The sequence below is a fragment of the Habropoda laboriosa genome, unplaced genomic scaffold, assembly GCF_001263275.1.
Source record: "Habropoda laboriosa isolate 0110345459 unplaced genomic scaffold, ASM126327v1 scaffold28, whole genome shotgun sequence".
NCBI lineage: Eukaryota > Metazoa > Arthropoda > Insecta > Hymenoptera > Apidae > Habropoda > Habropoda laboriosa.
In genome coordinates, this window is record NW_017100174.1 from 2,345,613 (window position 1) to 2,361,586 (window position 15,974).

Here is a 15,974-nt window from a genome sequence, read left to right on the forward strand (position 1 = left end):
AACAGTTTACAGAACTGCATAACGGCCAGCGTAAGAGCACGTTCTCAAATATCGGTGAATTTATACACGCGAATAAAGCAGACGACCTGATTCCTTTTTCTTTCGGCCGCCTCGGCCGAGCTTCCAGCACTGCAAGAAGCTTGGCGGCTCTTCTCTTCTTTCCCTCTCTTGCCCCGGTGCATCCCGGGGACTATCAAAACACGCGAAAATTGCCTTCCTTGTTGGAAATGCTCTCTTAACGCTCGTCGTAAATAAAAGTGCGGCCGAGTATTTCACTCCGTTATAATCGTAATTACGGAATAACGCGGGTGTAGTTGGTACGAAAAGTTGGTTGCAACTGCGTACGGTGGTATTTGAGAATTTCGAAAAATTCGATCTTTCAATTTTTCCTTATTTCGTTCAAAAATATTTCGACTTTCTAAACGTACTCTTTTTCTTTTTTTTTTTTCTTGTTTCACGACGAACGCAAGGAAACTTTAAAACACTGTTCCCAGAGTCGAAAGAATTTTTAGATTGGAATTCGCGATAAAAGTAAACAACAACATAGGATTCGAAGAATAAGTAACAAAAAGCTATTCCCTCGCTTAGCTCTTCGAGCGCTCAATGAAAATCCGTAAAACTTACTCTCCCTGAAATGGCTGCGGAAAATCGTTCGACGAAACGCGAGGAAATAGCGCGGCGCGGAGCCTAGGGCTGTTGAAGAACTACAGGTTCGTTGGCCAACGGTAAAAAAAAATCCACGCTTGTGATCGAATTAAATCGTGAAATCGGAGAAGAGAATTCACGGGAAGCTTTTTAACAGTGTATTAAAAGTGAGGCGATGTACGGTGGAGGGAAAAGATAAAAGAAAGAGAAAATAATCTGCCATTTTTTCACATAGAAAATTAACAATAATTATTATCACATATCTATATAGAAAAATTAAATTTTCTTTTCAATTTTATCACCGTTCATTCGCGAAGTAATTTCTCACCCGATAATATTAATCGTCGCATGTATCACCTATTGAAATTATTAACAGGCTGAAAAACGTTGCAGAGCTGAGAAATTTGCGGAAGAAACCGAAAGAACGAAATCGTTCCGTCTAGTTCGATGATAAATATTTAATAAAGACGCGAGAAACGAAATGGAACCCCCGCGGCAAATACTTTGGTCCACGTTAATGCCGCACTTTAATATAGGTAAGTCCAAGTTAAGCTCCTTACCGATGACGATACGATTAGTACGGTTGGTTGAGCTAATTGCCTTCGCGCTGATGGGAACTGAATCGAAGAGAGCCGGCAATATGAAGCGAGAACAATATCGATCGTTTTTCTCCGTTCCCCGTGTCGGGGAGGGTTGCGACAAAGATTACCGGGCTCAATAATGGCCCTGTAACCTCGTTGCTTATAAAACCCGATTCCGTGGCTACGATTACGCTCTGTCTATCGATAGTTTCTCACAATAGGCGCGCTTGTATCGGAAGGAAACTTTCGACTAACCGAAATCTCTTCCGGCACAATCGTAAATTACCATTCTCTAACCAAAACACAAGTTAAAACCTTAAAAAAAGAAAAAAGAATAGTCTTCTATCATAAACGAAAAAGAAAAAACACTTGTCTAATCTAAAATTTGTATCGTAGCTTGCTTCTTCTTCTTCTTCGAATACCGTCACGATGTAGATAAGTAAAAGAAAAGAGAAAAGGAAAGTCTAGAATGTTTTTATATAAAACGTAGTTTACAGGTGAAATTGTAAATTTTGTAAAATTCAAACGATTGTAAATTCGTAAGATGTTGCCGAAGGAAAAACCACGTATCAGAGGATGGCTCTACAACACGGGTCCGTCTTGTGCAATCCAATCGAGTTTCCCTTCCCGGTGTTTACGATCACGAGCGATCTTTTCAGCTACGGCGAATAAGCGTATTCGACGAAGATAAAAAGACGTGAAGACGAACTTACAAAGTGCCTTACCATAACGTAATGCCTCTGCATCTCGGTCTTCTCGCTGGCCAGCTTCTCGCATTCGATCTTCAGTCTGAAAAGTGAAAAGCGATTGAGGACGAAACGAGTCAGACATGCGTTAAAGCGGAAATGGTGCGCACTCGTCTACGATTCTTATGTATATGTATACATATATATGTGTATATATATATGTACACACGTGTGTGCACACGTATGCGCAGATATACGCAAGAGAACATATAGAAGAGCAAGACCGCCGCCGCGCCTTTCCCTTTGGGATTTGCAACATCTTGAATTCGAGGAGGAAGGGCGCAGTGTGTCTCTGGAAAAGTAAGATCGAGTTCTCCGGCGAAAAAGCTGAAGGAATAAGAAGAAATGAGATTACAGCGACGTTAGCGGTCGCGGTAGACGACTCGACTCCGCGCTGGAAAATGCAAAAAAATCCACTCGTGAATAAAAGAGAGGAACTTACGGGGACATTTTGGTAAATACGATCGTTCTAGGCATTATTCGCCTTGGAAAATCGGTTCGAACCTACGGAAAAGTTAGAATGCAAAGTTCGGGTAAAAACCCACTTTAATCTGCAACTTCGATGCAATTCCAATTAACTTCAGATGATTTTTCCAAAGTAAACAAATTCGCGTCGTTTCTCGAATGGGTAAATTCGACGAAACGAGGGAAAAATTCTGGAAAAACGGTTTGAAAGAGAAGTCGGCGGAATGTACCGCGGAATATTCAACGGAGGCACAAATATAACCATCCATCGGGGGGCAGTTTCAACGCGATATCGCAAGTGTGCCCGCGCAAGATAATTAATGATACGTAAACGCAGACATTTGTACACACGGTCCCATTACACCGTCGGCCCGTTCGAAAGTGAGCGTTGCTCCAATAACGTTAAACCGTTGCAGCATCGCCTCCTGCATCTGGACACTACTCGACGTTCCGTCGATTAATTAAACCGTGTACCGGCTGATAATCAATTACCATAAATCGTCGACGATCGTCGCGTGTGTTCTTTGTCGCATCGGGAACGAAATAGTTGGAACACAACCGAAAGAATTCATACCGAGACCTATAGAAGAGACGGGCAACCTCTGTGTAGAGAACTTACCGAAAAAAGATGAACTTTTGCCCTAGAATTTCAAACGCGAGGAGAGAAGAACAGACGGAAAGAATGCATGAGTAAAAGGTGAGGAGGCAAGCAGAGCCCGTATGGTGGTACAAAGGAATAGAAAAATAAGGTGAAAAACAAAAGTGGAAGAAATCGATTTCGACTTGTCGTTGTCTAACTGGTAGTAGAAGAGAAAGAAAAATATCCAACATTCCACGAAAGACGTTCGATCTTCCCTACGACGATTTCCGTTCGATTTTCACCCCCCTCCGGTGAAGTCACTCGTCTCGTTACTCGGGCTCTGCATCCGCGAGAACTCGCGGACGGAAGAGACGCGTTCGACGCGCTATTAGGAACAAGAGAAGAGAGGCCCGTCGCAAGCAAACAATTCCAACTTTCCTCTCCTGGGTAAGAGACTTCCGAAGCGATCGGCGCGCAACAGCGTCAACAGGGCGGCTGGCTCTCTGCAACGCAACCTCGAAACAGGGATGTTGACGGAGCTGTGGGGAAGGGGTTGAAGGGTTCGAGAGAAAGAGAAGAAAGCTGGTAGAAGAGACAGCGAAGGCAAGCATCGGCGTCAATAATCGTGGATCTTCGAGAAACGCGAGCGCGAGACGGAAGGGATGAATAGACGAGAAACGAACGGAGAAGAGGAGATGGTAGAGGAGGGTAGTGCAAGAGGGGTGGAGAAAGAAAAACAAAGAGAAAGAGAGAACAGGCGAGGCGAGTCAAAGAAAAGAGAAAGACTCACGAGTGGTTCTGTTGCTGGATGAAATTGAATTCCTCTTTGATCCTCTCGCAAGTGTCAGCCACCGTGAATTTCAGCCCTCCCGCAGCCCCGCCGCTTCCTCCGCCACCCTGGAACAGGAGGAAAAAAAAAATATATATAAGAGGAGGGAATTCGATTAGCATACACGACAAAGCAGCCGCGACAAAGAACGAAAAATAGATCAGCTAGACACTAGCTGGAGAGATATGCACGCGCGCGTGTATCGCACGCGGACGAGATTGGACGATCTGCACGAACGTCGCTTGTGTTTCTTTATCTGGGGATGATTAACGCGTTTCTTCTACCAACGTAAGAACTGGAGCGTTTTCACGTGCTAATGGGTAAGTAATTTTCAACGTTAAAACACTAATGTATAAACATCTTTGTTTCTTGTACAATTGAATTAGTATTTTATTTGCTTCCCATACTGTCGTGAAAAAGCGACAGCAGAAAATGTTGGTAAATGATAAATTACTTTGAAAAATAATCACTTTTCTATTTCTATGTATTTTGTAATAAAATTTTGCAAAAATGCGTTGTTATACTTAAAAAATCACATTTCTTTAACTACAGGTACATCGTACCGTAACATTCTCAACGCAACTCGACATTTAAAACGTATTTCATATGTCCGGATCAACGTTAATCACCGCAAACCTCTTCACCATTGAACACCGTATCCCTCCGGAGCAACGTCACATCCGGCTCTACCACTGAAAAACGCGTTCCAGTCCCGGCAACAAAAAGATCAAGGCAGGTTAACAAGCAAGATTTCTATCGGCTCGCACAATTCGAACAGACGACACAACAGTCTTGCCGCAACGATGGGACTCTATTTACGAAATCCGTGGAAAAAACTCGTTAAAGGGTGCAGGAGCCACGGAGAAATCTCGTTACGCCGGAAATCGTGTACACACTATGAGAAAGAAAGAAAGAGAGAGATAGAGAAGTCGGTCGACGTTACCGTCGCGTCCAAACCTTGGGTTACCCCCTGAAATCGCCGGAATAAATTCAGAATAAATCTTAACAAATCCAAATTTAAAGGAAAAGCTAGACGGTGTGCGCGTTCGTTCGTTCCAGAAACGGCCGTAAAATCGTAACGAGGTTAAAGTCGAAGATGACAAGCAACCACCATCAAATGGCCTTCGACCGCATAAGGCGCACGCAAACATAGAAACGGAGCTGAGAAACGCGAGCAGAGGGCATCCAGGTATAAAAGACGAGCGCCTCCGTGGGCTGAGAGGGAGAACCGAGGCCTGAAGAGCCAAGGATGAAGGGCCATGAAGGCGTCCTTAATGAGACCCATTCCACCAGGTAGCACGAGGTCTGTGTCTACGGGTTCTTCAGCCGCGTATACCGATGCCGCTCTACCGGTTGAAATTACGGAGAAAAGGATCGGGCTTTCCGATGACAGTAATGATTACGTTACACACATATACAAGCACCGCCGTATATACAAACATACAGCACGATACGTAGTGTTCAAGTCTATATACTCCCACTGCGGCGATGTCAATCGAATTTCGTAAGCACACTCGAAACGTGCTCGCGGGAATATTAAGAGAAACTAATCCAACTGTAGGGAACGCTTTTCAATGGGCTTTTATTCCACGATACACAACACGCCTCTTATTACGTTACAATTTACGATATTGTAATTTTATTTTTATTTTTCTTCAAAGGTGCCACATGTGCATCTCTAGGTTCGCTTTATATTCAACTTGCCACTAGCACGGGACGAATGTCGTTTCGGTGATCGATATTTAAAGTGCTTTGTTTTAATAAAACATATACTCGTACTAAAAATCGAAATATCTGGAGATAAAAACTACTCGAGTTAAGTGCTCACTCTGAGGAACATTTGAGCGAAGAGTGGCTAATTAAGAGATCAAATAAAATTACAACAATGAAAATTTAAAGGATACCTTCTGCCACGGTTTTATTTCTATCGCTTGATAATTTCCATTTTGCTCGTTGAACGGAAAGAACGGAATTCCATTTTCCAATCAGATCATTAATCCGATACGGTTACGCGGCGTCATTGAGCATCAATATTGCGTGTCGGAGGGAAAACACGCGGGTGGGAAAGAGAGAGGTGTAGATAGGAGCGGAATTCCATGCCGAATGACAAAATCTCCCGATAAAGAGAAATATTCCGGCGCGGCGTTAAATGGTCAATGACTGTCCGCCGGCTGGAAAATCCCAGTTTTTCGACGCTACATAGTCTCGCGTAGAATGATTTGGCCACTTGTTGAATTCGAAACGGGGAGTGGCTGTCGGTGGTAAAATGGTTTGGGAACAGGTTGGGGAAGAGGACGCCGGTGGGCCTCACTTGTTGCAATCATCAAACGGAACAGTCATCGAACAGGTTGTTGTTACGATGGTTAACCCGCCACCCGTACACGTATCCGTTATGTGATACGGCCAACGACAATTCGTTTTCATGAAAATTCTCGCGCGTATCTGACCAACCTGCCCGCGCCCGCCCCATCCACGATATAATTCCTCGCGTATCGATATGAAATTTTTTTCTCTCATTGCCTCTTTTCTCTCTCTCTCGTTTCCGCGATACTTAACGCACTGCAACTGTCGATTATTAGCGTGCATCTGTTTTTGTCGCAATAAAAAAAAAAGGCGATAGATACACTTGTGAAATAAAATGTGCAATTTAAGAGAAGAGAAATTTTTCAGAGAAGTATTTCTCTGTGACAGAGCGTGAAAATTTTTTGGAAAAAATAGCACGATGGTGGTAATTTTGATTGCTCCGTTGATTTTGTTTCTTCTTGTAATACCTAAGATTTGTTTTTTTTAGCACTTTTTGACACCGTTGAAAAACGAGACAATTTCACGCGTAAAAATAAGATAAATCGATATCGTGCTATTAAATAATTATGTACGGCACTTCTCCACTAGATCTAATCGCAGGAAATTATGAAAGGTGAATTGAATTAAGCCGGTTATTTCAGCGATATCTCATTCGAAGCGCAATTCCATTGTTCCTATTTTCCGGCGGAAAAAGGGAATTCTCGGTATAAGTAACCGCGATATTTAATTACTCCGATGCCAGTATGATAGGAAACCTGGTGTTATAAATGCCGTAACGAAATCTTAAATGGGGAATGCCAAATTTAGGGGACAGATGTCGACCGGGTCATTTGTCACCGCGGTTATTTGCATACCTCGTCAAAACTGCCCCCTCCCCACTTTATCCGGACTTTATTGTTTCTCTAAATAGCCCTTTATTCCTATCAGATCTCGCCGAATTCCTGTAATTACAATTTCAGAGAAAGCTTCTAGAAAATCGTGATTAACCACCATTTCCCCGCTCGTCTCTATCCGTCCCACACGGTTAAAAGAGAGCCTGAAACATCGTCGAAACTGTGCGAAAATATATTTTCGAACAATCCACCCCGAAGGAAATATCGAAAAATCTGGGTGACGTTGAAAAATTCAAAGGCACTCGAGAATAACCTTAATCGTCATATCGTATACCTTTGTCGCGAAATTCATCCCCGCGAAATCGTTCCAGACGTTAATTAATTAAACGACAACGATCCCGCCATAGTTTCGCGCATTAACGCAATATCGAATCTACAATACATACATATATATCACGAGACGGGATATCAATTTTCGTTCCTCTCCTCTTTTTTTTTATCTTTTTATTATCTTTTTTTAATTACTCTCCCTTCTTTACTATTTTTCTTTTTTTTTTTTTTTTCGACCGTTCTTTGACGCGACTATTGGATTTTCCTCTTTGGGCTTAACGAATCACACATATTCAGCGGCGCTCAAGCACAGGCGCACGCAAGATCAGTCCACGCATCGATGCTTCGGCGGCCCCCCTGATCAAAAGGGAACGGATTCGAATGATAAAAATCAATTTTTCAATAATTTTCTTTGCCCGCTCATAAGCCGTCCAATCATCCGTATCTCACACTCTCCCTCTCCCTCGTCCCTTCTTTCTATATCTCTCTTTCTACCTGCAGGTTATGTCAAAACTGTTATTAACGAGTGAAGACAAAAGTTTTCCGTTTCTCCAGGTCGCCTTGACAAGAGCATGCTTTTGCTTCGTGTCTCTATGTACCACTGGGCCTTTGTATTCATTGTCTGCCCGATTCCCCTTTCACACCAGGCGAAATCAATGAAGGAACACGCGTGAGCACGACTCCATATACGTACGCGTTTTTGCGATCTCCTCCAACGTCGATACATGTGTGTAGTTGCTTATGTGTCTGTCTGTGTCTGCGCGTGTGTGTGTGTTACACGCGGTGGATCGTATCGAAAAACCGGCTGGTTCACTTTGTTGCCGGGAGATAATGGCCGTGCGAATCGTAAATAAGGTAATAGGTCTTCGGTGGGCCGAGGATAGACCAAAGATCGGATGACGTAAGCGCGAAGCCCCTTAAGGGCGCGTCCACAACTTTCAAGAAACCGACGGATTCGGGTGTGCTAGGTTGAATTCGTGGAATCGATATATACCTTGGTTCTCGGTTCCAGGAACCTCGAACAATTGTTTGAATAATGAAAATACACGTGGCAGAAACTTCTGTTCGGAGAGTCAAATTTCCGCAAATTTTTAACGAGATGTGAATACACATGATATTCCCGATTTTTTCTTTATTTTTTTTTTACCAAATTTCGTCGGTACGTTTTGCAGTAAAAAAAAAGTAAATTGCGCGAGGAAAAATATGGGAAGAAAAATGGGAATACAGAAATGTAAGGATCGCGAGCTTACTCTTAGTCATACCTACATTCTTTTTTCCTAATTTTAACGAGCTATGAACGTACATATTTCTTGATTGTTTTTTTACCAAATTCCGTTGATGTTTTATATTAAGAAAATTAATTTTGTGACGAAAAATACGAAGAGAAAAATGCAATACGAAAGTGTGAGAATCATGAATTTGCTCTTTCAGTTATACAAAATTTTTTCCTTATTTCTCGAATAGAATAACTTTGGCGAAGTTTGACCAGAAAATCTTAAGACACCCGGTAGATTCAGTTCTGTGCAGGATAGCGAAATTTCTTCTTCTTCTTTCTTTTCTTTTTATTATTTCATCTTATTCGCGCGAATTCGCTGCTCGGTTCCCTTATTTTGTATCGCGGAAAGGAGTCTAATTGGATGAGGCAACACTATTGGGAATTATTCAAATCGTGTTTCGAGGCTGTTGAAAGTCAGACGTACGAAGCCGATGCGGCTGCACTTGAATAAACATCGATGCATCGATATGCAGTGAACACCGACGAATAAGCGCAACTTTTCTATACGTAACACGGCCACAACGTACGAATAACAGGCCAGAGCCTAGCCGGATCGAGGCGCGTGCGCGTCTTTGAATTACACACCCGGTTCGTTAATAAAACGTTGAATAAAGGAAACCGAGGATCCAAGTGGCCAGTTATCGCGTAAACACGATAAACTTTAAGATAACGATCCAGGGAGAGAATTTTCCTTCAACGTGTAACACGCTCTATCGCGATAGACAAGATCAAATGAAATTCTTTAAAACGAGGAAAAAGGTGTGTTTAATCGGCATCGAGGATGTAAATTTTGCGATAAAAAGAGAGAGAAAAAATAGAATCTCAAGCAGGTGTAAGTACCGCCGAAGTGATGTGTAATTCTTTATGGTGGTACGTGTGTGAATCGAGTGATGTAATTATACTGTCGAGAATATGATGTACGGAGATCGTAAAATGATACAGCAATGGTTATGCTTGGATTTGCAGATGGAGTAAGAAGTAACAACTCCATAAGCGATCCTTTCATCTCGATATTATAACATTCCTAACTCGTCTATCGTCTTGTCCATGTTCAAACAATCTTCTCGCGACAAAAAAAATTAATTTTATAAATACAACGTGTACAAATTAATAATTGGTGACTTTTTTGACAAAGCCTTGACGACTTTATCGAATCCAAACCACCATACTTTTTTTAAAGAAGAAATTCGTCAGTTACTCGATAAATAGAAAAAGGTCGTCCAAAATATACATCATTTCGAACATTAAAATTGTGTCTGATCTTTTGTAAATAAATATTAAAGTTTGTGAGAAAAGGCACCGAATTAATTTGCACACCTGATGTAATCGTTAAATTTCTAAATCCATAAAAAAAAAATTTTTTTAGAATTTTATCGTCATATGTTAAATGATTTATTCTTCTCCCGAGAAAAATTTTCAGAATAATGACAATTCTTGGGATTGAATTTCCCGTGCAATAAAGAAAACGTTTCATTGTAATAGAACAGAAAGCATTTTGGAATGTCTGCCAGAGAAGCGGCTTGAAGGGAAATGTATGCTCAATCAATGTCGAGACATAAAATGTGCTAACAAATACCGGCACGCTTTGTAAGGGGAACCTAGACTGAATTTAGAGGGTGGATGAGTAGGAGGGAGAGACTTGCTTGTTGAAGAAGACCAAGGTGAAAGGCAGAGAGGGAGAGCACGTGGTGAAATTCCTGCCGTTCAGAGGTGCGCAGTCAGAATACGTGAAGCATCGTTGCGATACCGAGTAAACTAATAAAATAAGTAACATATTTCGCCACATTTTTCTTCCAACGTTTGCTTATTAAAACGTTACGACAACAGAGAAGAAGCGTCGACCGTTATCCCATATCGAATTATGTTTCCCATGAGCGATTCAATAGTTAAACACTGTCACGTGCAGTGTGTGTATCAATAGTTTTCGGGACACCGCGGTTGGTCCATTAACAGCAGCGAATTGAGTGACGTCTCCTTATTGGCAAAGTTATCGATTAAACGAGACTTGTAATTGTAACGGCGCCGTAAGTGCGGTAGTTGACTCAAGTAATTTGCAAAGTGCACGTAGATTGTAAGCAGTATCAAACAAACAAAGATATTACATAGAAAAAGTAAATAATTACACTTCACATACCTTCTAGCTAATTTTATCGAAGAATCTCTTGATATCTGAACACTTTATTACTTCGTATTATAACTTTCACCGAAGGAAATAAATGTTTTTACTTGGCAAATTCAACGAAACGTAAATTCATCGATAACCTAACCAACAAATACGATCTTACACGCTGTTACTCTGTATTATTTCTTTCACCGAAGAAAATAACTATTTTCACTTAGTAATTTCAACGAAACATAAATCCATCGATAACCTAACCAACAAATACGATCGAAGCAAACAAAGGTTTCGACAGTCAGCCTAAATCCCTTTCCAGACAGCAATCAGTCTTCCTTCTCCATTAACAATCTATATTACTGGAACGATTCCAGCCGGCAGCCCAGTGGAATCCGTTCAAAATATGCAAGCAATCGAACGTTAAGCCGGCTTTTGCTACCATTTCTTGCGAGAACGCGGTGCATTCTGGGTGGTAGGTATAGAGAGTGAGTAAGAGAGAGAGAGAATGAGAGAGACTGAGACGAGCGCAACCTCGCTTCTCGTTCACGCGCGTAACCTCACGTCCATGTCGCAATGGCGGATTGACGGCCGCGTTACCGCTCAGGTCGCACATGTACACGGGGAACGGTCGTGTGTACCGTGTACGAGAGACGAACATTACGGAGCTCGTCTTGTATATCGGTATGATTATTATAGGTTAGACGTTTCATGGCAGTGCGCACAATGCGCCGGAGTAGAGGACCGGCGGAATATAACCTCGCTTCCCGCAGACCCAGGGCGACGTGATCCAACGACAGGGGCACACACAGTGTTGTTCTTAATAAGGTTGTGTGTGTGCATCGACACACGAACGTACGCTTGTATACACACAGCATACAGTTGCCCTATATATGTGTGTGGTACGAGTAGCATCGTTGCCCGAGCACAATGCGCTAGTCACCCCTGGGTGTTGCTAGTTCCCCTTAACCTACGCGCGACTAAAACAAGATTTATCGTCTGTGGAAACGTACTCGTCGATAGATGGTGAAACCGGCGAAAAATACGGGCGTATACGTTGGCTTTACTCGAACAGAATTGGTGAGGTTAAGTTTCTCGTGCGATTCCAACAAATAAGTAATATTTGTATTACGAAAGATGATAATGTAAAAAATTAAGAAAAATATGTAGAAGTGTTCGATGTACCTTGTGGAAAAGAAATTTGGAAAGGTAAATCACTCGTATTGTCGATCGGAAAGACTGTTGTGCTTCACCTCTCACGATAAATATCGTATAACGCTACAAGGCGTTCCGTTCAAACGTACTGTTTCAAATCGAGGGAATCTCCGACTAGCCATCTGGTGGATCGGTCAAAAAGCTCATTGTATCACGAGTGGCTTCGATCGGCCACGTGGACGATATCGAAGTAAAATGCCTTCGTCACGCGAGGGATGAAACGTTTATCGTCTACAAGAACGACGGCAGTTTTTTCTTTCTTCTTTTCTATTTGAACCTCACCCTTCGCGCGCATCCTGCTCCAGGCAACACTGCGGGAGTAGTACCTTTACACGAACCCGCAGCGAACGTGTACTTGTATCGATCTTTTCGTCTACTTTACACGCCTCTATTTCCAGTCGGTAATCGTTCTGACCATACGGGAAAAGGACGCATCAGCTGTTTATTTCCCAAACCCCCTGATACAAATAAAAACTAATCCCTCGAACCGACAATCATCAAAAACAAAATACCAGCTTTTTCGATAGAAAAAAAAAAAATGCAAAAAGAAAAAAGAACAACGAAAAATACGAACGAACAAAAACAGACAGTTATTTGCTCGTCTGCAATTTTACAGAATTATACATCCCGAAGAACTTTTTCATTTTTTACAAATTTTTTTATAAATCATTTTCAGTCGCGAGTTTACGTGTACACTTTTTTTCCCCCCTGCATGTTTGTGAACGCACGAAGAACGATGTACCAATTTAGTAGGGCAGCTTCTCGAGAGAAACCGCGTATATTTCATCTGTGTATTTTGTAAGAAAAGGCCAACTCATAGAAACGGTCCTTTGATCGATACGCATCATTCGCCAGGCGACAATCATGCGGATGACACTGACGGCCATTCTGGCCACGTACATATGAATATATGTACATATGTGTACGTATATTTCTGACCATGCCCTTCTCTCCTGCCCTTCTGCGCTTTAACGAGGATAGCCGAGGGTCGAACCTCGTTCGACATGTAAATGTAAATGTTGGACAAGAACCAGCCAGTGATTCTCAACCTTCTTAACCAAGGGGATAGGTGAACGGAACGAGAAACTGTTAGGTCCGGTGAGAATCACTGGCGAGGACACTCGGTGACTCCCCGGTGTGGCAAGAGTGTTGCGACGTTCTCGACACAGTTGGCAGTGGTGATCAATCTTCCCCGGCCACGTTACATTCTTCGACCACACGTCCGTCACCAAGGAAAAACGCACACCGACTGCACAATAGCGTATAAATGGGCTGGAGGCAGAAAATCCCGCTGACTCGTCGCCGTGCCACCTTTCCAGAGACCACAACCCATGCTCACTTTAGACGAAGAGCTACTTCTAACATATTAAGAAACTCATTTTCTCGCAAGAATAACACGGACAACAATGGTCAGTCAGAACTTTAGAACAGAAATTTTTCATTCGGTGAAAAAGGATATTCTTCGGGACACAATGCTCGCGAGCAACGTGTCAAGAATTCAACATCATCCTTCGTTTTTATTATCCTTAAATATTCTAACGTGACTTGTTTTCTTTTTCTCTCTACTTCGTTTTGTAAGCTTCGCGTAAAGATTGGTAATTTCTCTACGGGTAACAGGTTGTAGTGATTACCAGTGAGATATTCCAAATGGAAAAAGGAAAGATAAGAAAATTGGTGAAATAATGGTAGAACGGAATACTTAGGTTTCGAGAGTAACTAAAATGAGAACCACTCGTTGGGATTTCAGTGGGTGGCGTTGGTCCCCTCATCAAATGCTTGTCATACCGTTCTTACCCTCAAACTCCGGAGGCTAACGGATCCCAACAGTCGGGTAAAGCCCGAGCCGCACCCCCGTGTACACAACGAGAAAGAGGACGATGTGTATATGAGAAGAGGTGGGCAACCACCCCAATGGACCCGTCGACGAAGGCTTAAAGCCCATAGGCCTGTGATATGCCTCCGGGCCAAGAATTATGTCGCTAAAACCCACCAATTACGACGGGGACTGCTAGCCGAAAACGGCTTTCTTTCCTTCCACTTATACGCGCACATACGAAACGCGTCACTTTTTTTTTCAATGCACGTCAAATCTGCGGGATAATTTCAACCGATTCATTTTCAATCGTTAGAAACGAACACTTATTTTGCATTACACATATTGAACAAATTACATCGAAGGAAGTATATTGAAGAAATATTGTAAAGTAATTTGAACGATATTTGTTTAATAAGTTGCGTACTTATATAACGCTCAATGTATATTTACGATACACGGTGAACAATAGAATAATAGGAAACGAGTAGAAATCCCGTGAACGTATCGTAGTCCATCATTGGACGATGAAAAAGACCATTCGTCTGATTACGATTTCACGAAACGTCGTCGCGCACCGTATCCGGCAGCGAGCGACGGATTAATCAGCGAAACCATGCGGTTTCTTGCTCTCTCTGCGATTAATTAATCCTCGCGATTAATCACTCCAAGCGCTTTTCATCGACCAGGCACAGATCGTTTTTATTCGTCTTTTCGGAGTAGAGGATACACGTTTGGAACACCGGACGCGCGTACACAGAGAGCGAGTTAGCAAGCGGACAGGGCGGACGCGCGTTCGTTGTTTGCCGCGCGGAAAGAGAATCCGTCGAAAATTTACGCAACTTGTAACAATACGTTTTCATGTTTTTTAATTTCAATTATCATAATCAGTTCACCGATACGTGTTTTCGTACAGGTGTACCGAACGGACGAACGAACGAACAAACGTTAATACCTCATCCAGGCGTGTCGATAACGACATTATCGTAAATAATCCGAGCGCAAAAATTATTACGAGAAATTCATCGAATTGCCTGTTAAACCCGGTTATTAACATTAAACATCACCGTTCTCTCCTACGCGTCGTTTAAACATCCAAGCTTGAAAAAACAATGAGATTTTTTCTTCTCTCTTTTTTTTTTTTTCGTCCGACAAGAAATAATGTTTTTCAGCGTCAAACAGACCGGAAAATACACACACATTTGATTCTATTTAAAATTCCGCTATTTACGTATTAAATAAAGATAGGAACTGTAAATACATGTGTACCGACAGGGTATGTATACAAAAATACTAAATTGCCGGATGCAGCGAGTCGGAAATACCGAAAAATTTGTTTGATAATATACGTATACATATGCCTGTATATACATACGTATACGTACATATATTCTACAAAAATATGTACGACACGTAGCAGAATGTTACGACGGTGTAGCGTTGAAAAATATATTTTCGTCCATTGATCCTGACCGGTTGCGTTATAAAACCCGAATTACCAACTTTTTTCTTTTCTTTTTTTTTTTTTTCTTTTTTGACACCGTCAGGTCGTAAGAATTTCGGGGCTCCAACGCACCCATACACACGACCGGAAGTTTTGCTCCCGTCGCGAAAAAAAAAAAGAAGAAAGAAAAAACGAAAAACTTTGGAACGTTTCCATTACTCGAAAGAAGGCAAGAAGTAAGTAAGTAAGTATGGCGTCTCGATGAGGAACGACTTCGAAATCTTCAAAGCATTTTCATCGCCTCGAGAAGAAGAAGAAGAACAGCAACAACTTCGCGTATTATTACTTAACAACGTTAAATCGTTTCGTGCGAAGAAAACAAAGGCGCCTTTTTCTTTTTTTCTTCTTTCTTCTCGCGAGCAACGCCGCGCCAGTGTAAAAGTATCCCGTTATTCTTTAACAGTAATTTTCTCCGACGAAAAAAATAAACGAGATTACAAAGTCCCTCTCGTGTAATTTGAAGTGGCGCGGGTCTCTGCGAGGCCGCCTCTGGGAGTCGTCGACGAGGCGCGTAGGTCGAAAAACGCGTTTTTTCAAACGGGGAAAACTGCATCCTGCCTCTTTCCGCGTCGCATCCTCGAAAGTATAAATTCGTCATTGGCATCCATTGTTACCAATCGGCCGTCTAGTATGACTTTTTCTATTTCAGAATCAAGTGACCCTCCGGCGAGCATTTCAATTTTCGCTCCTCGTTTCAATTCGGATGGGACGACTCGACGAACAATTAGTCGTCGTGCAAT

At 42.2% G+C, this 15,974-nt stretch overlaps 1 protein-coding gene across 1 annotated transcript in view; it reads right to left on the minus strand.

The window, feature by feature from the left end:
• LOC108578733 (protein groucho-like) overlaps nucleotides 1-15,974 on the minus strand; it is a 101,927-nt gene that overhangs the window by 73,018 nt on the left and 12,935 nt on the right. The window contains exons 3-4 of the mRNA XM_017942110.1: nucleotides 3,808-3,914; nucleotides 1,952-2,015 (exon numbers count right to left, since the gene is read on the minus strand). Of these exons, the coding sequence (XP_017797599.1) occupies nucleotides 1,952-2,015; nucleotides 3,808-3,914 (171 nt within the window). The remainder of the gene's footprint in view (nucleotides 1-1,951; nucleotides 2,016-3,807; nucleotides 3,915-15,974) is intronic.